Source organism: Vigna angularis, chromosome 4 (assembly GCF_016808095.1).
Source record: "Vigna angularis cultivar LongXiaoDou No.4 chromosome 4, ASM1680809v1, whole genome shotgun sequence".
Taxonomy (NCBI): Eukaryota; Viridiplantae; Streptophyta; class Magnoliopsida; order Fabales; family Fabaceae; genus Vigna; species Vigna angularis.
Genome location: NC_068973.1, coordinates 8,645,650 through 8,671,539, shown reverse-complemented (window position 1 = coordinate 8,671,539; position 25,890 = coordinate 8,645,650). Strand labels below are relative to the sequence as shown.

Sequence of the window (25,890 nt, the reverse complement as noted above, 5' to 3'; positions counted from 1 at the left end):
GGATTCTTCTTAGACATTTCAGTTGGGGGCAAAGCTGAGTTCTTCTTCGTCATCTCAGTTGAAGGTTGGAGTTCGTCTTATTGAGGAGGTAAGATGATACGAAGAAGAACCCAACTTTGTCGAAGAGAGCTTAGAGTTCTGAGGAATTTTTCCTAGGAATTTTTCTTTGATACAGATAACACTATGAAGCATTATGGTTTGGATGAGACTTCAATAAATCCCTGTAGAATAATCTAGAATATGGTGTCTCATTGGATACAAAATTAGGTATGGCCAGTGGTCACCATTTGACTGGTCATGAACAGTGTCTGCAATTCCACTATTAGTAATAAATAATGGTTATCTATGGCATCCTAATTAAACCTAATTCTGTCAACTTCAAAGAGTTGAAGCTGTTGAAATTCCAGAGTGAAGTCACCCAATCTTACTCTTTAATCTTGACCTCACTTTTGTCTCCTTGGATAATTTGACAACTCTATTAGTATTCAACAAAAAAAATCATTTGAATCACCATGACAACAACTTCAGTAACTAGTATTTTTTATGCACCTCAAAAACTAGGTTTTTAGTGTCCTCTGTAATTGTCATCAAGTGTTTATTGGATTTTCTTATAAGAAGTAATTTTTCTAGAGGGTAATAATAACACCTGGCTTGATAGACCCACTTGATGAATTATTTACCAGGAAATTACCACTTGAAAGCTAATTAATATGGTTTTTAAAACACTAACCAGTCTCAATTCTAAGCAATCATACACACTTATAGTAATTTGATGGCTGGTGTTATTTTTCTTAAGCACAGAATCTCATAAAAACTACTCAAATCCCTTGTCATTCTATTCATGATTGTGAGTTCCTAGTGTTCATATATACATAATCTTCAACAACCATTAAAGCTAGAAAATTTCCATGTGCTGTATTTTGCCTCTTCCAGTATTACATTGGAGCTAATTATTGGTTAATGGTTATGCAGATATGGAGGTTCCAATGGCTTGTGTAATACTAGTGTTTTTGTTTGCCCTTCAACATTATGGCACTCAGCGTGTGGGATGTCTCTTTGCACCTGTTGTCTTGACTTGGATACTTTCTATTAGTGCTATTGGTATTTATAACATCTTCCATTGGAATCCACATGTTTATCAAGCTCTCCTCATATTACATGTTCAAATTTCTGAAAAAGACTTAAAAGGGAGAACCAAACTTTGTTGAGATGACGAAGAAGAACCCATCTTTGCTGAGATGATACAGGTTGGAGTTCGTCTTGTTGAGATGACGAAGAAGAAAACAGCTTTGCCCCCAACTGAGATGACGAAGAAGAATCCAGCTTTGTCCCCAACCGAGATGACGAAGAAGAACCCAACTTTCATAATCTGATTTCAATCACACACACGTGCCAATCACTTAATCTCATCCACAAATTAAACAAGCAACATGGCAGCTACTTAAGACGGAAGCTGGCAGAAGAGCTGCCGTTTGCCAGATCAACAAAAAGTTGACGCTGTCCATTTTTAAGGACTAATATTACATGTTTCAATACTATGAAGACTAAAAGTCATCAAAGTTTTGAGTAGAGACTAAAATAAAAAATCATATTTAACCCAATATTTAATATAAAACAATTACTTTTGAAAAGTGAGTATTAGATACTTTCATTAAGAAACTCTCATTTAAAACAATTTTAACTGTCAAAAATCTATTTGTAAACTTCATTAATTTTTGATACCAAAAGGGGCAGATCCATTTATTTGAAAAATTAGAACACAAATATACTATTAACATACAAATGACACATTAATAATTTTTCACTTTTTTTTCTCTCCTTTTTTTTTTTTGTGTCACCATCATTTTTGTTTCACTCTTTTTTCCATTTTCTTTCTACCTTTCACCATATTTGTATAAATAAGTTATGAAATCTCCTCCATATAGCATATATTCAATTATCATAAACATATACAGATAAATTTCCCTGAAATTAAATACAACTAAAAAGACACATCTCCCTTTTCACAATATTACACAATATCACCAATATATTTTTATTGTTACTAAAACTCAAGTTAAGAAAAAGTAAGGAACATAAGCACTATTAAGAAAGCGAGAAGCTTAAAAATTATAAATACATTGAGTAAACATGTGGTGAGAGCCTGGGCCTGGGAACCACTGACAGAGGCTCAGCCCGCTGTAAGGTCAGCCCATAGGCTTCATCCATGTTCATCTTTTCTGGGTTCAGCCCATTTTCCAGTTCCCAATCAAAAGAATGGGCCAAGGTTGCAGTTAGAAGTTGGACCATTCGAAGCCCAAGGCTGAGCCCAGCGCAAATCCTTCGCCCAGCACCGAATGGTATAACCTCAAAGTCATTGCCCTTAACGTCAACATCAGCCTTCTCACCGCCGGGAAGGAACCTTTCGGGCCTGAACTCCAACGGATCGGCCCATTCCTTCGGGTCACGGGCTATGGCCCAAACATTCACCAAGAGAGTCGAACCCTTAGGAATGTGGTACCCAAATATCTCGCAGCTCTCGGCAGCGACACGTGGCAGAGAAAGAGGGGTTGATGGGTGGAGCCTGAAGGTTTCCTTAATCACAGCTTGTAAGTACGGGAGATGGGCCAAGTCCTCCTCTTTCACGCTCCTGTCTCGGCCCACAACAGAGTCCAACTCTTGCTGGACTTGGGTCAGGACTCTTGGATTTCGGATCAGTTCGGCGATGGCCCATTCTGTTGTGCTCGATGACGTGTCGGTTCCAGCCGTAAACATATTCTGCGAAATTTGAACAGAGTAAAAACAATTCATGAGCGATTATTATATAAAAACAATAAAAAAAAATCGGAGTTATTAAGCAGAGTGGTTACTACCAGCAGCAATGCTTTGATCTCTGTGTGAGTAAGATGGTTTCCGTCATCGTCCTTCGCATCTTGAAGAGACAACAAGATACTCAAGAGATTGTTGGAAGAAGAATCGTGTTCTTCAATAATGGTGCTCAAAAATGCATCAAATCTTTGATGCAATTTCTTCATCTTAGCTTGCACTCCTTGAAGATCAAGCCACTCGAGCGACGGAATAAAGTCGCCGATGTTGAAAACGCCGGCCAACACCATCACCTCCACCACCATGTTCTTGAACTCGTCAGCCCTAGGATCGCAGCCGCCGTTCCCGTCGTCGAACACTCGCCGTCCGATCATCACCCTCGCCAATGCGTTCGTGGTGCACACGTTCAACACTTGCCCCAAATTCACTGCTTTTCCCTCTGAACTCCCCAGGTTACGTGTAAGTCTTCCCACCTCTTCCTGAAATCGTGTCGTTCATTTTCTCAATTAGGTTTTTATTATTAATGTACAGACTTCATTAATGTCAACTGTTACACCTACGTCACTCACATGAACTTCAATCTCTATCTTATGGCATTAACGAGTACTTTCAAAAATTAAATATATATTTTCTTTAAATTATAATAAAAGATATATTTTATTTAAGATTTGCTAATAATAAGCTTTTAAGTTTTAAAATATGAATAAAAAAAACAAATGTTTTGCAACACTTACAGTGTGTGACACTTTTGTAAGAAGGTGACGTGAATGCCGCCCATGACCGCAAATAAAACATTGGCGCGGATGCGAGCACACCATGTGTGACACACGCCTTGCATAATTATTAGCATGAAAATTCTACAAGTCGAAATGTGCCGCCGCGTAGTATATGAAGAGAACACTAACATGCACGGAGCACAAATTTTTTCTTTTTGTTGGTTTTATAAACAATAATTGATTTGGTTTGATTGTTGACACTTTTTCTCGTGTAAATTAGTAAAAATATTTATCTTCTAAAGAAAAAAAAATATTGAAAAAAAATTACATTTTAAATATAGTCATATTTATTTTATTTTTTGAAAATTTCTTTTTCTTTTACTCTATGAAATAAGGACCTTAATATATCAATAACCTTTTCATAATAATTTTTTTGACAACAGTCACATATGTTATTATATTATTAATTTGTTTGAATTTATTTTTAAATTTTTTTTTAAAACGAACTAATCACAATTCTTTTTTCAATATTAAAATGTTAAAAAAATATGTTAAAAACAATTTTTTCTAAATGATAAGCAAAATATATCTTAAATAAGTAAACATAAAAAGGAAAACAGTTTTGTTGTGATGAATGAAAGTTGAGCCTGGTGTGGGAACAGGCATCATCAGTAATGCATGATTAGGTTAAAGTAGCGTGTCGGTTCAAAAAACCTTCTTTCAAGTATTATTATCTAATAGAGATATTACAAAAAAGAATAATAATAGAATAAATTTCGCACTAGATAATATTAATTATGCAAAACATTTTTTAATACATGTATTTTTCAAGTAATGATATTTGTAATTATTTTTGTAGTAAAAAATAGTTTTAGCATTGAATTTACTTCAAACTTATTTTATTTTAAATATGTTAATCGATAGATTGAAAGAAAATATTTTATTTTCAAATATTTATTATAAAGTGATAAAATATTAATTGTTTTATCAATATTTTTATAGCGAAGAACAATAAATTAAAACTATATTATTACCTGGATTTTCTTCTTTTAAAAAAAATAGTGTATAGATTGCGTTGTACTTCTTGTTTTCTAGTAGGTTAGGTCTGTCTTCTTGCGCTAAAATGTAAAATTGTACTACTTCTGTACAAACAAGTAATTTTTAACTTTTGTAAATATGAATTCGGGACCAATTTTTAACATTTTTTAAGGACTATCTTGAAACTATTTTTTTTAGAATGTTAACAAAACAAATGCAATAAGTGACATTAAATTGAGAAGCTTTGAATAGAGTTTTTTATATTAAGAAGAGTTATCGTATCTATGAATTAAATTGAGCCTTGATATTAAAACCCACACTTTTAATATGTGGCGTTGAAAAAGAAATGAATTATACTGATTAGGTTGTTACTTTAAATAAATTAGAAAATAAATTGTGCCTTGACATTAAAATCGACACTTTTAATATGAGTTGAAAAAAAAAGTAAGCTTGTTGCTTAAATCAGGTGAAAAGCTTTTATGACTAAGAACTAAGTTCTACATTGATAGTGTGAAATAGTTGAATTTATAAAGTAAAATAAAAAGTCAAAAGCGAAAAGATATTGGTTTGAAAGAAAAAAAATACGTAATTTTAAATTAAATTCTGTAAAAAATTAGAAGAAGAAAAACATAGAGTTAAGAATAATAACTCAAAAAATAGTAAAATAGAAACTATCAATAATAGCATAAGGTTTACAAAATTAATTTTATTTACTTACATACACGTCTCTTCATTTTAAACCACTCAAATCCAAATAAAACTTCCTCAAACTAGCATGTACTTTTTCCCATCACAAAAAGGTATAATCTAAACTAAAACACATAATTCGTGTATATAGAATTAAAGCCCTTGTTATATACACTATGAATAAATTCATAAAAATTTATAAACTCAAATATTCATAGAAGAAAAATAAAATAATTTTTTACATGAAAATAGAAATATGCATGTGTGTATATATATATATATATATATATATATATATATATATATATATATATATATATATATATATATATATATATATATATATATGTATATGTGTGTGTATGTATAGTTTACGTGTATAGTGGAAACAGAAAATTCACCTCACGCAAGTGTCTAAATACATCCAGGGCCTTCCCGGAGAAGAGGTGAACGGAGGTGAGTTTCCGGAGCAACCGCCACCGCGGGCCATAGGGGGCGAACACCAGGTCCTGGTAGTTATAGGCTATGTATTTGGCTCCGGCGTTCGGTGGCCGGCTGCTGAAATTAGAGTCATGAATCTTCAAAAACTGTTCGGCTACCGACGCGGACGCCGCCACGACGACGTCGACGAATCCGAGACGCAGGTGCATCAACGGGCCGTGAACGCGGGCCAAGGCGGCGAGGGAGTGGTGAGGCACTGGGCCCATGTGTGGGAAATTCCCGAGAACGGGCCAGGGTTTTGGGCCTGGAGGGAGTGGCAGAGAAGAAGAACGCTTTAAGAAGTTTATTAAACGACATAGGAGGATCGCTGCTGCGATTGTTGCGAAGACAACCATGAACGGAGACATGGTTAGTTTTGGAACAGTTGTTACTATTTTGAAATGAAACTGTAGTAGAAGAAGTAGTCTGTTGGGGTTTTTCTTCAGTTTGGCTCAAACTAGGTGGTATATATATAGCAAAATATTTTTTTTTTCTCTCACCGTTTTTTAATTTATTAATTTCCCCAACCACGCCAATTGAGACAGAACTTTGATATTTGTTCTACGCTATGATTGACACGGTCGCTGGTGATGATTTTATATTAAACATATATTATCAAATATATGTTTTGAACATCTATAATTATTATTAATACTAGTATTTTCTCTTTATCTTTTGATTGACTAAGTTTTTGGTTTCTCTTATCCATAAAAATTAAAAGTATTTTTATTGGATAATTATAATTATGATCTCTTTAAAAGAGAACTAAAATGGTTTATGATTATCTTAATACATGTTACTTTTTTTAATAGAAATTTATACGTGTTTTTATTATATAAGTATGACACTATAGATAGTAATAAAGAAAAGTGTGATTATTTTTTGTGTATAGAATTTGAAAAACTTTTAAAATGTTTGTAAAGTGAATAAGTAGTTAGGGTGTGAGGCTGAGGTGGTTTGTTAATGGGTATATTTAATATATTTAATGTGATTGATGTGAGTTTCAGTGTTGTCTCGTGTTTTGAACTTTAGCTATACTTGTGTTAGATCTTATTTTACGTGTCTTCATTACTCTGAGGTGTGAAGTAGATCGTTTGGGCTGTGTAGTAGATAGATGTTCATTCTTCTAGTTTTAAATTTAGAGTAAAAAGTTGATGTGTTGTTTGAACATTATTTCGTTAATAAATATTTTTTATACACATAATTTTAGAAATTCAGCACAAGTATACTATTTAGTACGTTGTTTCTCTACATTCTCTTAATTATAAAATATTCTTAATTATAAAATATATTTTATGGAAGCTGTAACTAATAACGGATAAAACTTTTTTCAATAAAGTAAATCTCATACTATTTTAAAATTAAAGATGGAAAAAATTCCTACATCAGCATATTCAAGATTATTTTTTGCATGTCCTTTTTTCATTATTGATTGTAATTTCGGATTAAAATGGATACCCTTTTAATATCAACGTGCGTAAGAAAAATATTTTTCTACACCGTTAATTTTTCTTGAAAAAGTAAGCATAAATTGATGCTACTTTTCTCCATGGTTTGGTTCCGAAGCTAGAACACAATAAACATAACATTTATTACAATACGAATTGAGAAGTATTATTACACGAAAAGGACATTTTTGGATTGTGATTTAAAAAGTTGAACTAAGGAAGAAGTAATGGGTATGATTAATTAGAATGCATGATGAGTTAGGTTTTGCATTGGATACGATTGAGATTGAGGTTTAAGTTTGTAGGTAGGAACGTGCTTGCGTTTAGCTGGTCTTGGTATTGCCGGGGGTTGAGTGCGTGCTAATATTGGACTTATAGTTTCTCACGTGATCATGCATGCGTCAATGTTTGGTAAGCACTGCATCAACTTTTATTTAAAAAACCAAGAATAAGTGATTAAAATTTAGTAGAACTTCATTTTAAATTTATATTATATATTACTTAAATTATTATGTAATATTGGTAGAATAATTTGTTTGTTCTTAAAAATTATCTTAGAAAATTAAGAAAAATAAGTATTGAAATTCTTTTTTATTTTAACTCAATAATCTATGTGATAAGTTTAACTAAAAAAAGATTTCGAAATTAATCAATTTTTTAAAAGGACTATTTGAAGGAATTGGTTGTAATCGTATTAATTGCTAGATTTGAGTAATAGATTGTGGAGATACAAGTTTTTACAATTTGTGTTAATTAATCTTGATATGTAAATCAGCTTAAGTGATCATAGAATCAAAATATAAAATGTTAATGTGAAATAAATAAATAAAAAGTTGTCTTATAACATATTTGGAACATTTTTTTCATGAAAAATAAAACAAATCAAACAAATTTAAGTTAAAATGAATTATTGTACAAAAATTATAAATGAAAACCTGAAACTATTATAAATGAAAGAAAGCGTTATAAACTAGTTTATTTATCTTATAAGGAAATTAATTTTTTTTTCTCTTAAATTTTTTATTAAAAATTTCATCAAGGATAATCGACTATCAAAATTGCACAGCCGTTTTTATAAATTAGTTATGTAAGCAGATTTTTTTTTACTTAAGTTTCATTATTTTTTTTTTGTAATATATTTCATATTTCTATTCTTTTAAATAATCTATTTTATTTTATTTTTTGCTATCTTGTGTTTATCTTATCTAAAATTCTAAAACGTCTTTTGTGTATAAATGATTTACAAAAGAGATGTACATGTTTTGGATTTTACATTTTTAAGTGATTTTCTAAGATTAATAGTTATTCATTAATCTTCAACGAGTTTACAAACAAAAGCCATGAAATAATAATTTGAACTTTGTAGTTGTTCTTAACTTTAGATGATAGAATTATTATTTTAAGGTTAAACTTGTGATTTTAATATAAAAATATATTTAAAGGTGAAACTCAAATTAACAGGAAACACATAGTGGGAGACATCAATTAAATTAAAGTATATGTTGTCTTTCAACTTACGACAATTAATTATGTTGCTTTTATATCAAATGTAACTAACACAAGTTGAAGCGACAACTTAATTTAATTTGTGGCGTTTTTTAAGAGAACTATTGGCTAATATTTTCTTTTATTAAAACCATGAAAAATTAATTTGCAAACCAAAAATACACCAAATAATTTTCAGAATTTTGTAAGTAGTATGAACATTTTAAATATAATTGTAAAGTATTGAAAAATTAGTGAAAAATAAAAAATAAAAAATATTTTTTAAACAACGGAATTTTTAAAATTTCAAAATAATTTTTTTTTGATAAATTGGTCAGCACGTTCGTCACAATATTTCTAACAATTTTATTTTTGAAGTGTCACCATCCAAAAACCCGTAATAAAAATCATGATTATTTGAAGTTTTTTCTCACTAAATTTTTACAATTTTAAATTTGTGACCAATATTTGATAATTGAATCTCCTACATTCGTATACACCCTAATAAAAGTCACACCAAAAAAAATTGAGTCAAAAATAATTTTTTAATTATTTTTAGTGAGTTTTACAAAATCAAAGTTAACCAAAAAATACAAAAATGCATTATTGAGGTCGCACAACAATAACTAAACATCAATTTTAATGTGAAATGCAATGAGAGAGAGTGAAAGCTTGAGCCCAACAAGCACCATAATGCCAAGATGGATTAAAATAGATTGAATAACTTCTTCCTAAAAGTTTGGTATGCACTTTCATGATAGGTTTCACCCAAACTAAAAAGAGAAAGTTGAGAGTTCACCCTATTTCTAAAATTTTAAAACTCAATTGGAAATTAGTGTCGAACATTGGATAATTTAATATATGTTGGCATTTAATATGACTTCAATTTCTAATTTAATGTCTGTTAGGAGAGAATTTAATGTCAATTTAAACAAAATATTTACAAAAATATTATTGGACATTTTTAACTTTGAATTTTGGATCATGCAACATGAAATTAACACCATTATAAACCTTTTTTCAATGTTGTAACTTTTTTTTTTATAAAATATACTTTTAAAAGTACTTATTTATTTTCATGAAATTCTAAATTAACTTTTAGAATGTTAATATCAAATATAAACTATTAATTTTTAAGAATAAATAAATAGTTTATGTACTGATAAAATAAATATTTTTGATATATATATATATATATATATATATATATATATATATATATGTATATGATAAATTTATTAATGTTTAAGATAATATGCGCTGAAATGTTCCATGTAACAATTTATTTGTGTGAATAACATGTAAAGCTTTCTACAAGTAACATTAAATGAAAATTAACTTTATTTTACAAAGTCAATTGTTTGAAAATATCTAAGTAGAACACCATTATGTGGTTAGAGTTTAAGAACAAAAAAACAATGAAGAGTAGTCTCCATTTAAAAAAAAGAATAGTACATCACGTATTTGATTTTTCAATAAGTGCAAGTACATTAGAATAGTATGTTATATAATATCTGATTCGACTGTGTGAAAAAAAGTTTAGATAATATATTTTGACAACATTTTTTTGACAACATTTTAATATTATCTATGTGTCATTCTATAATTGGTTCATGTTGGTGTTTATGATTATTATTATTGATTATGGAGTAATTTTGGACCAATCACAGAATGATACATAGATAATGTCAAAATTTTGTCAAAAAAAATTGTCAAAGTATCATTATCCAAAAAGTTCATCTCCTCTAAAAGTAGTGAGACAATAAATTTTGATAATTTTTAGTAACTATTTTGACTTTATCTAGGTATAATTGTTAGTAATAAAATTTTATTTGAGTTATTATATATATATATATATATTATTGTACTATCTAGGTATAATATAATGTGTTTTTCATTCAAATATCACAGTATATGGACTAAGAAATTACTCAGATAATAAACCTTTTCAAATCAAATTCTGAAATATGTCATTGAAAATAATTTTTTTTCCTAAATTCCTCTTCTTCCTCTTTTAAATAAAAAGAAAAAATAAAAAAAATTCAAATATCGGTACTTCAATTATTGATTTTTTTTTTCAACCAATTTACTTTTTTTCCACAATTTAGAATTTGATTCCTATTGAATTCTGATCTAAAAATATACCGTTTAGATAAATATTTGTCACAATATTAGAAATTGAAAATTTAAGTGTGAGTTTAAATTTGAATAAAAAAATTTAAATATTTATATAAAAAAACTTATAAAATTTCATTGTTTTGAATTTTTTGACAAAGAATAATATTAATATGTGAGTTAGATTTGTATTTTATCAGTGTTGTGTGTTTTTGGTAAATCTTTTTGAAAAAATCCATTAACTGAGATAACTTTTATATTTATGTGTGTTATTTGGAGGAAAAAGTCTCGTAATAAAAGTGACATAGCTCGAAGTTGAGATCAAGTGTAACATATACCTTAGACTTTTAAGAAGGTCAAAACTTTTACCTTTATATTTACACTGTCTTGTTATAATTACATAAAATATATATAATACCCTAAAAATCCAAAAAAGTAAAAAGGTTATAAAATTAATTTGGAAGAAAATATGAAAAGGTTATAAACAACTAATATTTGTCAATAAAAAATTATATTAATTAATTTAAATATATTTTTTAATTTAAAACAATATGTCAGAGTGTTTTTAAATAGAATTCCGTCAAACTCTGACATTTTTAAATAGTATGTCGAAGTTTGACTCTAATAGGTTTGTTTTATATATATTTATATAAATATAATATTTTTATTGAAAAAGAAGTTTATAAGGTTTATGTGGTCATGAGTTTAAGACTGAGAATTAGCAATATTTTTCTTCTTGTTGGATGTGTGAAAATATACGAATAAATAATATAGCATAATTAGAAAATTGTAGAAGACTATAAAATTGAAAGTAAAACTTGGGATTCAAGCTATCACTTATTTTATATATATATATATATATATATATATATATATATATATATATATATATGGAGTTTTAGTAGACAAAAATATCTTTATATATCATCATTCTAAGTTTTAAGGTTAAGGGTATTTGAATAATTTCATTCTCAAAATTAAAGAAAAAAGAAATCCCAAACCCTTAGTCACCTCCGTCATTCCTCTCAACCCTTCTTCTTTCATCTCTCTTACTCTAACATTTTCTCTACCTTACTGTAGCCCTAAGTGAAAAAATCAGAAACATTCGTCGTTAAACAATTTGTCTTTGCAAAGAATTGAGTCATTGGGATATTCGTCGTTAATTCAATATCTCTTCAATTTCATCATGTTCACTAACCTCTCTAATTTCATCATCTGATGTTGAATCATCACCTCTAAAAAAACCTTCTAGGCCAATTACCAATTCTTTCATATGTCATTATGCTTGTAAAAATTAGATAAGACAAAAATTATAAAATGAAAACTCATTATAAAATCATTTATTTAAGAAATTGTTTAACCGCGAGTGTTTATGATTTTTTCCATGCCAATTACCAATTTCTTTGGATGTCATTATGCTTGTGAAAATTAGATAAAATTAGATAAGACAAAAATTATAAAATGAAAACTCATTATAAAATTATTTTTTTTAGAAATTGTTTAACAATTGAGTGTTTCTGATTTTTTTTCCAGACCAATTATCAATTCCTTTCTATGTCATTATGCTTGTGAAAATTAGATAAAATTAGATAAAACAAAAATTATAAAATGAAAACTCATTGTTTCTGATTTTTTTTCAGTTGGGACTACGACAAAGAAAATGTTGGAATGAGAGAGATAAAAGAGAAATGGTTGAGAGAAATGATAGAGGTGAGTAAAGGTTTGAGAGTTTCTTTTTTCTTTCAGTTTTGAAAATGAAAATTATTAAAATATCTTTAACCTTAAAACTTAGAATCCATGATATATAAGGATATTTTTGTCTACTAAAACCCGGTACACATTGCTAAAATGTACCAACTGAAAAACAGATGTACGCGCGTTAACAAACTCTTATATATATATATATATATATATATATATATATATATATATATATATATATATATATATATAAACTAAGAAAATTAAGAATTTAAACAAAAATATAAAAAAGAAATTATAATATTACATAAGTCAATATTATCTTATGTAAAAGTTCCTCTTATATTTATTTTTTATTTTTCTCTTTTGAAAATAATTATAGAGAAATTTGTCAAAACAAAACCTATAACAATAATGTATACACTTGAAGTAACAAATATGTGAAGTTATATAATCTAACAAAGTCTATTCAGTTTTGTTAACTGTTCGAAATATTTTAAGATATATTTATTGTATAAATATTTATATATTAATTGTATATATTATTAAATTTCAGTTACTTCATTAAATCTAATATTCCTTAATAGATTATACTTACAACATATTTGATAAATTAGATAAGGTGTTACATTAACATTATTATTTTTGCAAAGTAGATCATTATATTTATTTATATTACTTAATACTTTTTTAATATTACTAGTTTTATTACATGAGTCAAGAGTTAAAAAAAATCTTATAAATATATACTATCTCACCAATAAATACTTACTTATAATAATTTCTTTATTTAAAATATTCAAACTCTTTTATTGATTTGATTTTATGTCTTCAAAAATACATAACAAGATTCTTCATTCTATTAAGATCTTACTATTTGTCTGAAAATTCATGTTCATAATTCCGATAAACAATTAATATTTTGATTAAATATAAAGTAAGTTACGACTACCTCACCAATATATATATATATATATATATATATATATATATATATATATATATATATATATATATATATATTACATATTTTTATCAAAAAAAGTCACTATACTACTTAAATATAGTGCATCAATAACGTTAAAAAAAATACCCTATGTAGTAATTCCTTTCTAGAATACAAGTTATTTATCAAACGAAACTTTTTATGGGATTAAAATAAGTTTTTTTTTTGTTATTGCATGTGAACAACTAATTAACTATACCAATTTGAAATTTGACAAGCATGATATATCATCAAAGAAACAGAATCATGAAATCCCCGAAGGTGAATGAATGTAACGAGAGGTCACTATGCAACTCACAAGACCTTTGTATTTTTGTTGGGTCAACGACTCTACAGAAATTTTTATGTTATTTTTCATTTTCAGAATTCAAATTAATCTGCGCATAAAATATCCCTTCAAACAATTATGACCATAAAATTGTAATGCATGAAGCTTTCCGAATACAGATATCGTTTGTGCTTATTCTTAGAAGCCAGCTTAGGTGGCAATTTTGAAATTACCTATATAAATATAAGAAAATTGATGATTTTGGAAGGAGAATAATAGGATAACATTTTTTAATAATGAGGTCTATGTTGAAAATTTTGTATTCAAATAGATTGAAAAAATTGACCGTTTTTTTTTAAGCTTGAGTTGTCGAGAACTGGTTTGAAACCATTGCCAAAAATGAAAATTGATGATCTTTGGAAGAAAAGTGCAAGAGAAATTTTTATAATAGATTTATAATTTTTATATTTATTGTTTTATGACATAAAACATAGGGAGTTGTTTCATATGAAATAAAGAAAATAAAAACAACAGCGATGTTATATCTGCATAGTGTGAAAATGAAGACAGTGATTGATTCTATTGACCGTAACATTCTTCGAAAAATGCACTCATATGTATGCGTTTATTCACACTAAAACATTTCGCGAACACGTCGAAGATTAAAGTTTATCCTTTTCTCATGTTTTCGTCACATAAATCGTGATTTTCAACCAAATTTATATGTGTGAGAAAAAGAAAGTAAACTCATAAAGGTTATACTCCATTCTAGTTAACCCATAGAGACACGGTTTTTAAATCGGCGTGTAATGATTTTTAATAATAAAAGTTAACTTAAGGAGAATGGTAACTCAATTTTTACATTACTTATAATATGAGAAAAATGAAAATATCTATTTCTTCTATTATACTTAATAATTAAAAAGCAAAACCCTAATCTATAACTAATTTGATCAAACTTGGTTTAATTATATATTGACTTGATGGAGTATTCAACACGACAACCATATAATCGGCGAGAAAAGTGATTTTGTGTTTGAGGTTGTTGGACTTTTGTGACCATATAGACCTAACTTTGAATATTTTGTAAAAAAACAGTGTGTGACTACAAAATTAGTATTTGTTTAACCTGTTTTTTTAAATAACAATAAAACATATTCATTTCAAAGGTACAAGTTGTACCACATATTCATTTACGGTGGAGCAAAATTAAAATTAAAAAGAAATAGTACTACGTACATACTATACATATATACAAAACTTAAAAAAAAAAACCAATTATTATTTATATCAATCCAACTAACAAAGTGATACTTCCGTACCATTATAGCAATAACAGAGCAAGCATTCCGTATTCAGATATACGGTGTTCACAATTCCACATACGTCTTTCTTTTGCTGTACTTGATATGTTGAGAAGTAAACATCTATCAATATCAATGACCATCTACCATAGCTTCTGCTGTCATTTTAAATCATATATCTCCCTACAATTTTACAAATTAATATATATATATATATATATATGTAAAGAAATTATATATATATATATATGTAAAGAAAATATCTTTTGGACATAGAAAAATGCCTAAATAACAACGACCTTAGAGTAACTCCCCATCATTTATCTCATATAATTGTAAATTTTAATGTAAACCTTTGAAAGAAAAATTAAATACTCAATGAAAAATTTAAATAAAAATATTCAAAACTTATAAAATAATCAATATTAAAAAATCATAAAATTAAAATCAAATTTAAAAACAAAAAATAATTAAGCGTTTCATTAAGTAAACAAAACACTATTTTATAACTAAAAAATATTCATATATGAAATAACATCGGTATTAATAATAACTAATAATAATCGATTTTATTAACATAAAAAAATTAACTATTTACTTTTATGTTAAAACAATGACACGCATAAAGCTAAAATGACATAAGATAAAGTCCAAAACCAAAATCATTAATGTACAGGACTTCTTCATTAGTTTCTGCACTTTGCGGTGGTTATGAACTTTCCTGAATTAGTTGAAAATCTAAGAATATTCAAACATAAAATAAGTCGTAAGTCAAAATTATATATTAAATAAATACTTTGAAATAATGTATAGTATTTAAAAATGTACCGACTTATTTAGATTTTAGCGCACTTAAGTATATTTCCATCTTTCGAAATTAATTTTAAAAAAAATGTAAAATGCTAAATAAATCAATTTAGAATCTTAATTAAATTTAAAAAGTGGTTCTTTCAAGTACTATTTATATCTTTTAATTTATTGGATAATTTATTCTTCTAAAGATTATTTCTCTTTTTCAAATCTATGAAGAAGTAATCATTTTAAGTATGCTTTTTGTATTTTTGTTATAAGAGAAAAAACACAACTTCATAACCATGGCATAAACATTTATCACCCCACCAACTCCCTCCCTACAGAGAAAAAAATGTCATCTCTTTCTCTAATTAGTTTTATATCTGTACAATACACCAAAATTGAATGTTTCTACTACTTTTTTTAGGAAAAAATGTATAAACACAATTTATTTATAAAAAAAAAACTATATTTTCTATTCCTCTCCAAATGTTTTTAAAATATAATCACTTTTATGTTTTAAAGAGAAAATTTTCTTTCTATTTTCAAAAAAATTATTTTTAGAGTATTATTGTTTATACTCTACGTATACATACTCATTATTGTAGTCTATGTTATAATCCAACATTCCATAAAAACTAAACTTTTCATTTTTTTTTTATTATTAATCATATTTAGTATTTCTTTTAATTCTTGCAAGAGTTTATAGTTGAGAATATCTAATATATCGACGTCTTCTTTTTCTTTACATGCGCTTTTCTAACTTATAGATACACACAGTATCTTTATCATTATTTGTAAAACGATGGAAATAATGGTTTTATTAAGAATTTATTTATGGTGTAATTCTTCTTAATTTTAAAAAAACAAATTTTTATGGGTAAATTTATAAGTAAATTTTATAAATGTCGTTTATTATTAAAACTTCAAATTATAAACAAAATATTATTTATTAATCGAATTTTATTTTATAAAAATTATTATCTTTAAAGAGAATATCATTCTCTTCTTCAATATTCTCTATAAGATTTTGACAAATCTCTTTATATCTACTTGAATATGGGAGTGTACGTTGAAGATAGTAATTTGTCCGATTAAAATTTTAATCACACTAAGTTTATATCTTTTGTCATTTTTTTAAGTTATTTTGGAGATCTACTTGCATGAAGAAAAAAATTTGTTTGTATAAAACTCTTTTGGATTTTAAGATAACTCAATACGTTAGAGAAAGAGATAAGAAAAATGATTTATAAGAAAGGAACTTGAGTTTGGTTCCATTTGTGAAAGAAAAAGTTTTCATAGGAACAATCAAAACCCAATCTTAAAAAAGATTATCTACTCTAAATATTTAAAAGATTAATAATAATAATGCATATATACAAAATCTTTCTCCTAACTAAATACGATGTTAGCTGTATTTTTAACATTTGTGATTTGCACCTTTTACAAAGACTTTTTTTTAATTATATATTTTATCTCTATTTTCGTACAAAATTTTAAAATTGGTCTTTAATTTTTTTTGTCTTAATTAGATTTTTATTTTTGAAAATACGATATAATTTGGTAATTTTCATTAGCACTGTACTAACATCATTAAATATGTGTCATGTGTCATTTTATGTTTTTTTCCTTGATTTTTTTATTTTTTTTATTTTTCTTTTTAGAAAAATTGTTACATGTCAAGCCAGTGTCTCGTGACAGTGGCAATCACAGTATGATGTGACAATGACAATGTTACGTGTCACTATTAATGCCAAGTCTTATTATCTTAATTTTAATTTCGTCTATGTATTTATTATTTTGATTCAATTCAGTCCTAATTTCTTTTAAGATGAAGCAATTTTACTCTTCTCCAAATTGAGATCAAATTTAATTCTTATATAAATGTTATACTAATATTTTTATTAATATTTTTATAAATTTTATACTAATACTTTTATTAAATATTTCTATAATTATTTTTAAACCAACTCTAACATATGAAAAATTCTTAAATGTTATATTGGTAATTCTTTTATAAATTTATATAAAATTATCTAAAATATAAATTCAAATAAAAAAACAACATTAAAGTATGATTAATAAAATAAAAATACAAAAAAATTAAAATTTTTAAACAAAATTTAGATAAAATTCAATTTTATAAACGTAATCTTGTTAAAAAAAATAAACTAAATTTTGTTAAAATATTTTAATAAAAATATTAATTATAATAAAAATATCAGTATAACATTTATATAAAACTTAAATTTAGTTTCATTTGAAAAGGATGAAATTAATCCATTTTAAAAAATATATAGATTGAATTAAATTAAAATAAAAAATACAAAAAATAAATTTAAATTAAGACAATGACACTTGTTGATATGAGACTGACTTGACTCGTGACGATATTTTTAAATTAAAAAAATAAAAATAGCTACTACCTGAGACATGAAACATCTTTAAAAGTTATTAATATATACAAACATAAATGATTAAATTATACTACTTTTTCAAATATAGGGACTTAATCAAAACAGACAAAAATTGTTGAACTAATTTAAGATTTTTATGGGATTAAAAACATAATTAAACCTTTTTTTTATCAACAAAGAAGACCATATATTTATAAATGGAGTACTTGGGTACACTTACCCTTACATGATATTTACAACATGGGTTGTGATAATATATCTCTTGATTATATTTTCTTGCCAAACTTGCACATCATCTTAGAAATATACCTACCTAACCCAACATACTGTGGAAACAAATTACAAAATATTAGTCAATCTAGGTCCTATAGAGAATAGTGCACTAAAACTTCAAAGAATTGCATCAAACACACAAGGCAACATTTATCCAACACTTATTACCGCTTCATTCTTCACAAGGTTTTTCACAACAGTTCAACTCTCTTTTCATAACTACTTTTCAAAATTATTTTGGACACCTTCATAGTGAGTATAAAACTTTGTTTTTCTTAGTGATAACTTCAAGAAACCTACACAAAAGTTGGATACAAACACACAAGTATTTCTAGTATATTATACACCATTCTCTCTCTTTCTCTATTATAAATTAGTCTATCTCTCCTTTTCTTATATACCCCATGTTTCTGTTATACCTCTCTATACTACCTATGAGACAGATCTAATGCACTCAATTGGACATTGAAACCATTCTAGGTATGAAAACTTCACAATAGAAATTTTATGCTTCATCCATGTCCACACTCTCAATTGTCTCATAAAGAAAATATTCTCTGCATTAACTTTTCCTTGCCTAAAAATAACTTTATTCTTATGACTCTAAATGTTTCATTTGACAAAAATTCATAATGCTTTCCATAGATTGTTCCCATTGTTGTTATAAGGAAATATGATTTTTTTTTTGAAATGATCATGTGGTTGATTATGATGTGTAGTGCTTATACCTATCCATCTATTGCACATATTTCACACCTTGTTGGCTATGTCATAGGTAAAAAAATAAATGAGTTACTGTTTTCTCCACTAACCCACACAATATGTAAAAGGTGTTTTGTAATATTGTTCCTCTCCTCCTAAGGTTTCCCTTTGTTGCCACTCTATTTAAAATTACCCTTCATACAAAATATTGTATAAATAAGAGGAATCATATTCTCCAAAATAACTTGAACATATCATAATGTTCCCAATTAAACGTGTCATGCAATTTTATATAAGCTAATTTTACTGTATACTTTTCTCCCTCTTCAACTTTCCAAATCCATGTATCCTCACCTTCTCTATGTAATGAGTTATGTATATATGCATGAATTCTATTAGTTGGAATTTTTCCATTCAAACCATTTTTCCTCCAACTCAATTTCCAATATTGTTACTAATACAACTCCTTTACTCAATTGATGTTTTCTTCCCTATTATTAGAATTAACAAATAGTCTAGAGAATCTAACATTTAATGAGATATCATCTATTCATGTTTCCTCACAAAACTTGATCTTAGTCCTCGATCTAACTTTTCACTTAAAAACCATCTTTCTTATTGACATCACCACTTACTTCACTTAAAATTCTCACCACAAATATTCATATTGTTTTTTGAAATTTCCATTTAAATTTTTCCAAGATCCATATTTTGATTCTAATATATCTTTCCATAATTCCTATTCATCCATACTTAATCTCCATTTTCACTTAGCTAAGAGGGCTTTGTTGAATAACCTAGTATCTTTTATTTCTATCCCTCTATCTTCTATAGGTTTGCATAAGTTATCCCATGCTACCCAAGCTATCCTTCTACCCTCAGAACCTCATCTCGAGAAAAAAATTCTTTGCTTTTTTATATTGTCTTGCATACAAAGATAGATGCTTTATAGAAGGATAAATAGAAATAGTATAGAGGTAACACAACAACAATGAACTTTATAACACAAATATGTCTTGCAAATGATGAGAATTGGTAACTTATTTTTTATTTTACTAACAACAAGTTGCTAAAAGAACAACTTTCTAGGGTTCCTGATCCCACCGACAAGCCTAGATACCTAAATGACACTTCCATGATATTTTTATGAAAGTTTATCTTAAGGCTTGAACCCATTTCAAAGTATCTTAGTATACTTTTCATGGCCAAAATATTTTGGAGGCTTGCTTCACACACAAAGAATTGTGTCATCAGTAAACTTTAATAAATTAACCACAACATTGTTTTTCCCTAATTTTAATCCTTTGTATACTTGTTTCCTTTAGCATTTCTAACCATTCCAACTAAACATTCTATCACTATAAAAAACAGGTTTGAAGCGAAGGGGTTCCCTTGTCAGCCCACTTGTGAGTTTAAATTCTTAAGTTGGATTTCTATTTACCAACACTAAAATAGGAGATGATAACTCAACCATTATTCACATAATCTACATATTGGAGAAACCTAATCTATTCAACATGTAATAAAAGAACTCTCAACTTACATCTTTATAGAATCTTTTATGAAGATGCATATTAAACATATGTCATGGTCCATAACAAAAAAAAATTTAAAGTGTAAATTATTAAACTTTTGCTTATTATATAAATAATTGTACAAATTTATAAAGAAAATTAATCTTTTTAAACCATTTCTTAAAAGATTCATAAATAAACATAGGCCATCTTAGGCCAATGATGAGCAAAAAGGCAACACAGTTTTTGTTAAGAAAGTATGAAAGATGCCACTTTAACATTGCAAAGAAAGATATTCAAGTGATGAAAACATCTTTGCATTAAATCTCTCAAATTAAAAACTCGTTTAGTTATTTTCAATAAATGTCGATTTACAAAAGTTTTCAAAAAACTATTTTATCTGTTTTCAAAATATAGTACATTAACTATAAGCCAACTTTTTAGTAGATTTTTCACCGCTATTGAACGACCTGACCTCATGTGCACAATATATTTAATATAAAACAATTACTTTTGAAAAGTGAGTATTAGATACTTTCATTAAGAAACCCTCATTTAAAACAATTTTAATTAAACACGTGTCAAAAATCTATTTGTAAACTTCATTAATTTTTGAGAAGAAAAACACTTGATACCAAAAGCAGCAGATCCATTTATTTGAAAAATTAGAACAAAAATATACTATTAACATACAAATGACACATTAATAATTTGTCACTTTTTTCTCTCTCCTTTTTTATTTTTTTTTCGGTATCGTCATCATTTTTGTTTCACTCTTTTTTCCATTTTCTTTCTACCTTTCACGATATTCTTCTTCTTCTTAAACAAAAAAAAAATGAAATTGAAAAATTCTCACGTCTCTCTTTCACTTCCTTTTACCCTCATTTATCTAAGTCTCATTTCGTGTGCATTCTGCTTCCACGTCTTTTTCTTCTTATTCTTACATCAAATAAACAAAGAAACAACCTCACGTAATCTTTCACTTAAAAGTATTACTATTTTATATCATGTCAAAGCGTTATAGTGGTATAGGACAAAATGATGAAGTATTTGAGACATTTTCCTTTTCTTTTATATTTAAGTCTTACTAGGTAGTTACCAGTGACTTAAAGAACTTTCAATTCATTCCTGATAAGCAACTGCTACTTCTTTCACTATAAAAATATATAACTTTTCAGGGGTTATTTTTAGTGTTACCGGCGATTTTAATCCTTGAAAAATTTGTTTCCCACAGTTTCAAAAAGTTGTCAAAAAAGCAGCATCATTAAATATTACTAGCGGTTTTGTACAGAATCGCCACAATTTTCAGAGATTTTTAAAAACGGAAATAGCGAGGGTTTTGAAAACCGCTGGAAACAGTATTGGACAAAATCGATGCAGAGCTTTTGTCCAAAGGTCCTGGGATGGTTGTTCCCGGTAGTTGGTGCATAGGAAGCTGATGCCACATGCTCTAAAGGTTGTAGGTGTTGATCATTGGACAACTGTTATTAGACCTTATATTAGCTATGTCATCTAAAAAGTCTGTCAATTCATGTCAAACTCTTTGGATGATTGGACAGTTGTTAAAAAGAATCTTAAAATATCTTACGGGCATTATTTCTTATAGACTTCATATGCAACCAGCCTCAAGAACTCAACCTTTTTCTGTCACAGCCATGAGTGATGTGGACTGGGCCTCTGAGATCAACTACCGAAGGTCTACTTCTAGATCTGCAAGCGGCGTGTCATTGCCAGATCAAACACTGAAGTTGAATATTGCAATTTAGCTCAATCTCCAGAAATTTTCAAGATTCAATACCTTTTGAAAGAACTATATATTTCTTTCTCCACTCCTGTCATGGTATGCGACAATCAAAGTGTTGTTGCCATAGCAAACTATCCTATTTATCACTCCAAAACAAAGCATATGGAGATTGTGTTCTTGACCAAGTGTTATCCAAACAAAACAACTTGAAGTTTATAACTTTCCTAGCTTGGATCAGTGCGCAGATGTTCTTACCAAGCCTCTTCCTTCTAACCCTTTTGAACTTCTTCAGCACAAACTAAATGTGCAGGTTTGTCCATAAAAATACCTCATCTTGAGTTTGATGGGGGTAATAGACAAACATATAAAACATTCACTTATTCAACTGGATGTTAGCTTTTCTATTTTCTGTTATGTTTTTGTAACCTCTTTAGATCCTATATATGATCAGCATGTGTACTCTTTCTGTTTTAAATGAAATAACATTCAGTTCTCCTTTTGTTAAGTTTTTCAAAGCTTTTTCTTCGCATAAAAAATCTGATAACCCACGACCATATTGTAAGGTGAGAACTACCAAACGTTAGACAGTGAGGACTATATATGAAAAGTACCCGAACCTTGTATAAAATAAGGATTATATGTTAGAATTTCCGTTTTTCTGCCTTTTTAATTGATCATACCATCTATTAATATTACAAAGATATTCACAGCCATCAATTGCAGTATCGGCCCAATTATTCTAATTCCTATAATTAAGTTTCAGAACATATGACAAAAATCAATAGAATTCGAACATAATTTTTACCTCTGCACCAAGCTTATTATAGATACCATTTTCAGTAAGCATGGCAACAAACACGAAAGCACCATAAAATCCAAAACAAATGAAACTCATTCATCAGAAACAACCATATTAGTATTTAGAAACAGCCATAATAAAACCAAAACTATGAAACTGCATAATTCTGTCTGCAGAATTATGAACAACACCTAACACAATCATTCTTAACCATTTTTACTAACTTTTAACACCCTTAATTCTTGTTTTATACTTAATTAAATTCATCTAAATGATTCTGAACATTCCTACTACCATTCTAAAGTGATTAAGATCAAGTTTTGTCTTTTGAAACATCAATTTCCACAACTTAAGGACCCAATTTCGATTTTACTACTTTTAACATATTCTAGTCTAGTTTTATCATCCTAACAGGTCACGAATGACTTGCCTAAGATGTCCCAACAGCCCAAATGTGCCCAGAACCCTTACTTCCCAAAATCACTACCTCACTTCCTCTCAAGTGACCCAAAACCCTTACAGAATACCAATTTTTCCATCCATTCACTGTTACAACATGTCTCTCAGCCCAAACGCATCAACATAGACATTATAGAATTTAAATACATCTCAAAACAATTTACATACATTACAATCCAGTTTCACAGTCATTCAACCCAACACATGCAACTAAGTCTTTCCCAATCAAAACACAATATCAACAGTACAGCAGCACAAAACTCAACATACAGTTCATGCAATCAATTTAATAAACATTCTAGCTCCCCTTACCTTGAAACTTCTTTGCTCAGCTCAAAGACCCGCAACTCCAGTACCCCACACGCGAATAATCTAGACAACACCCTACAACCCGCAATGCAGTGATCAAGAACAGCTCTTAGAGCTAGAATGAACCGAGGAAAACGTAAAGGAGGGTACACTAGGCACATGCAACTTGCCTTAGGTCCCAAACAACGGAGAACAAGTGAAGAGCTACTTACCCGCTGAAGAATGAAAATCTATTCGGATGGTTGCGAAGGTCTCTACGCCACGGTCACTTGAGCACCACCTAATCCAACATGCAACCACTAAACGTGAGGGAATGGTAGAGAGAAGGCAGAGAGAAATGGAGGAACAAGCTTTTTAGAGAGAGAATGGAAAGCTGAGATAATGAACTCAAATCTGAAAAATCCCTCCTAAGGTCATAGTGCCCTTAGTGTTATGGGTCTGGCTGCTTCAACATAAGGCCCAACTGCCATATATTTTTAGGCCCTTACATTCTCCCACTCATAAAAAAAAAATTTGACCTCGAAAATTAGACTTACCAGTGAAAAGGTGAGGATAGGACTCCCTCATGACTCCCTTTAACTCCCAAGTAGAGTCACCAGTCCTACTATCCCAGACGACTTTGACTAGACTGATGGTTTTGCCTCTGAGTTGCTTGTTCTGGCTCTCCTCAATTCTGACAGGCTGCACTTCCACAGACAGATCTTCTCTAACTTGAACATTCTCAGCTTCTAGCATATGAGACGAATTAGGCACATACTTTCTAAGCTGTGAGACATGGAACACTGGATGAAGGTTTGCAAGTCGGGGTGGCATGGCTATCTCATAGGCAACTGATCCTATACGTCTTAGGATCTGATAAGGACCAAGGTACCTGGGAGACAACTTCCTAGCACGAATAGCTCTTCCTACACCAGTAGTAGGAGTTACTTGGAGGAAGACATGATCCCCAACTTCAAACTCTAAGGTTCTACGTCTCTGGTCAGCATAGGACTTCTGTCTACTCTGAGAAGCACGCATTCGCTCTTGAATCAGCTTCACTTTCTCTGTAATCTGTTGTACTAACTCGGGCCCTGTTAACACATATTCTCCCTTCTGAAACCAACACAAAGGTGTCCTGCAGCGTCTTCCATACAGGGCTTCAAATGAAGCCATATCAATACTGGCCTGATAGCTATTGTTGAAGGTGAACTCCACCAACGGCAACACCTCATCCCAGACTCCCAAGTGATCCAAAATACATGTCCTCAACAAGTCCTCAAGTGATTGGATCGTCCTTTCTGATTGTCCATCGGTCTAGGGATGATACACTGAACTCATCTGCAGCCTACTACCCATCTCACTCTGAACTGTTTGCCAAAAGCGAGATGTGAACCGCGGATCTCTATCTGATACGATGCTAGAAGGTACTCCATCCAGTCTCACAATTTCCTTGATGTACAACTGCGCCAACTTCGACGTCGACATCCTCAAATTAACAACTAAAAGACTAACAAGGAAAGTGATTCAAAAGATGAAATATACATGGAGACTAGCTCAGGAACTAATGAGGATGATCCTTCCCTTGTTTGACAGCTTTAGGAAAGCACTTAAAGATACTAGCATATCAATACATACACAACTAAAAGGATGGCAGATGATATTTGCATCCTCAAAACTTCATACATTGCATATCAATCCAGACATAACTAATTGTTCATACATGTCTAATTTTCTTCATCTTCATTACATTCATCATTTGGAACGCTTCCTTAATCAGATACCTACAATATAACATAATAGTTAGTCGATTACATATTTTAAAAAAATCATACAAATAAATTTAACAGGC

The 25,890-nt window shown here is 28.8% G+C and overlaps 2 protein-coding genes across 2 annotated transcripts; both read right to left on the bottom strand.

Annotated features, from left to right (window-relative positions):
- Window positions 1-2,011: 2,011 nt before the first annotated feature.
- Window positions 2,012-6,177, bottom strand: LOC108329986 (flavonoid 3'-monooxygenase). The gene is made up of 3 exons (XM_017564415.2): window positions 5,648-6,177; window positions 2,853-3,284; window positions 2,012-2,757 (listed from the first exon to the last, which is right to left on the bottom strand). The coding sequence occupies exons 1-3, from the start codon at window positions 6,092-6,094 to the stop codon at window positions 2,110-2,112; spliced, it is 1,527 nt and encodes a 508-aa protein (XP_017419904.1). The 5' UTR covers window positions 6,095-6,177; the 3' UTR covers window positions 2,012-2,109.
- Window positions 6,178-23,442: 17,265 nt separating this feature from the next.
- On the bottom strand, window positions 23,443-25,214 carry LOC108330195 (uncharacterized). Its single transcript, XM_017564698.1, has 3 exons — window positions 24,599-25,214; window positions 24,066-24,177; window positions 23,443-23,464 (listed from the first exon to the last, which is right to left on the bottom strand). The coding sequence occupies exons 1-3, from the start codon at window positions 25,212-25,214 to the stop codon at window positions 23,443-23,445; spliced, it is 750 nt and encodes a 249-aa protein (XP_017420187.1).
- Between the last annotated feature and the right edge of the window lie 676 nt (window positions 25,215-25,890).

What these genes read in the sequence shown, in the direction of transcription:
- LOC108330195 (XM_017564698.1), bottom strand. Translation starts at nt 25,214, where the DNA reads ATGGCTTCATTTGAAGCCCTGTATGGAAGACGCTGCAGGACACCTTTG. An exon ending in CTATCCTCACCTTTTCACTG is followed by an intron (nt 24,178 to 24,598) that starts GTAAGTCTAATT and finishes GGTTCATTCTAG; the next exon opens with CTCTAAGAGCTGTTCTTGAT. An exon ending in CTGAGCAAAGAAGTTTCAAG is followed by an intron (nt 23,465 to 24,065) that starts GTAAGGGGAGCT and finishes ATAATTCTGCAG; the next exon opens with ACAGAATTATGCAGTTTCAT.
- LOC108329986 (XM_017564415.2), bottom strand. Translation starts at nt 6,094, where the DNA reads ATGTCTCCGTTCATGGTTGTCTTCGCAACAATCGCAGCAGCGATCCTC. An exon ending in TATTTAGACACTTGCGTGAG is followed by an intron (nt 3,285 to 5,647) that starts GTGAATTTTCTG and finishes ACACGATTTCAG; the next exon opens with GAAGAGGTGGGAAGACTTAC. An exon ending in AGATCAAAGCATTGCTGCTG is followed by an intron (nt 2,758 to 2,852) that starts GTAGTAACCACT and finishes CAAATTTCGCAG; the next exon opens with AATATGTTTACGGCTGGAAC.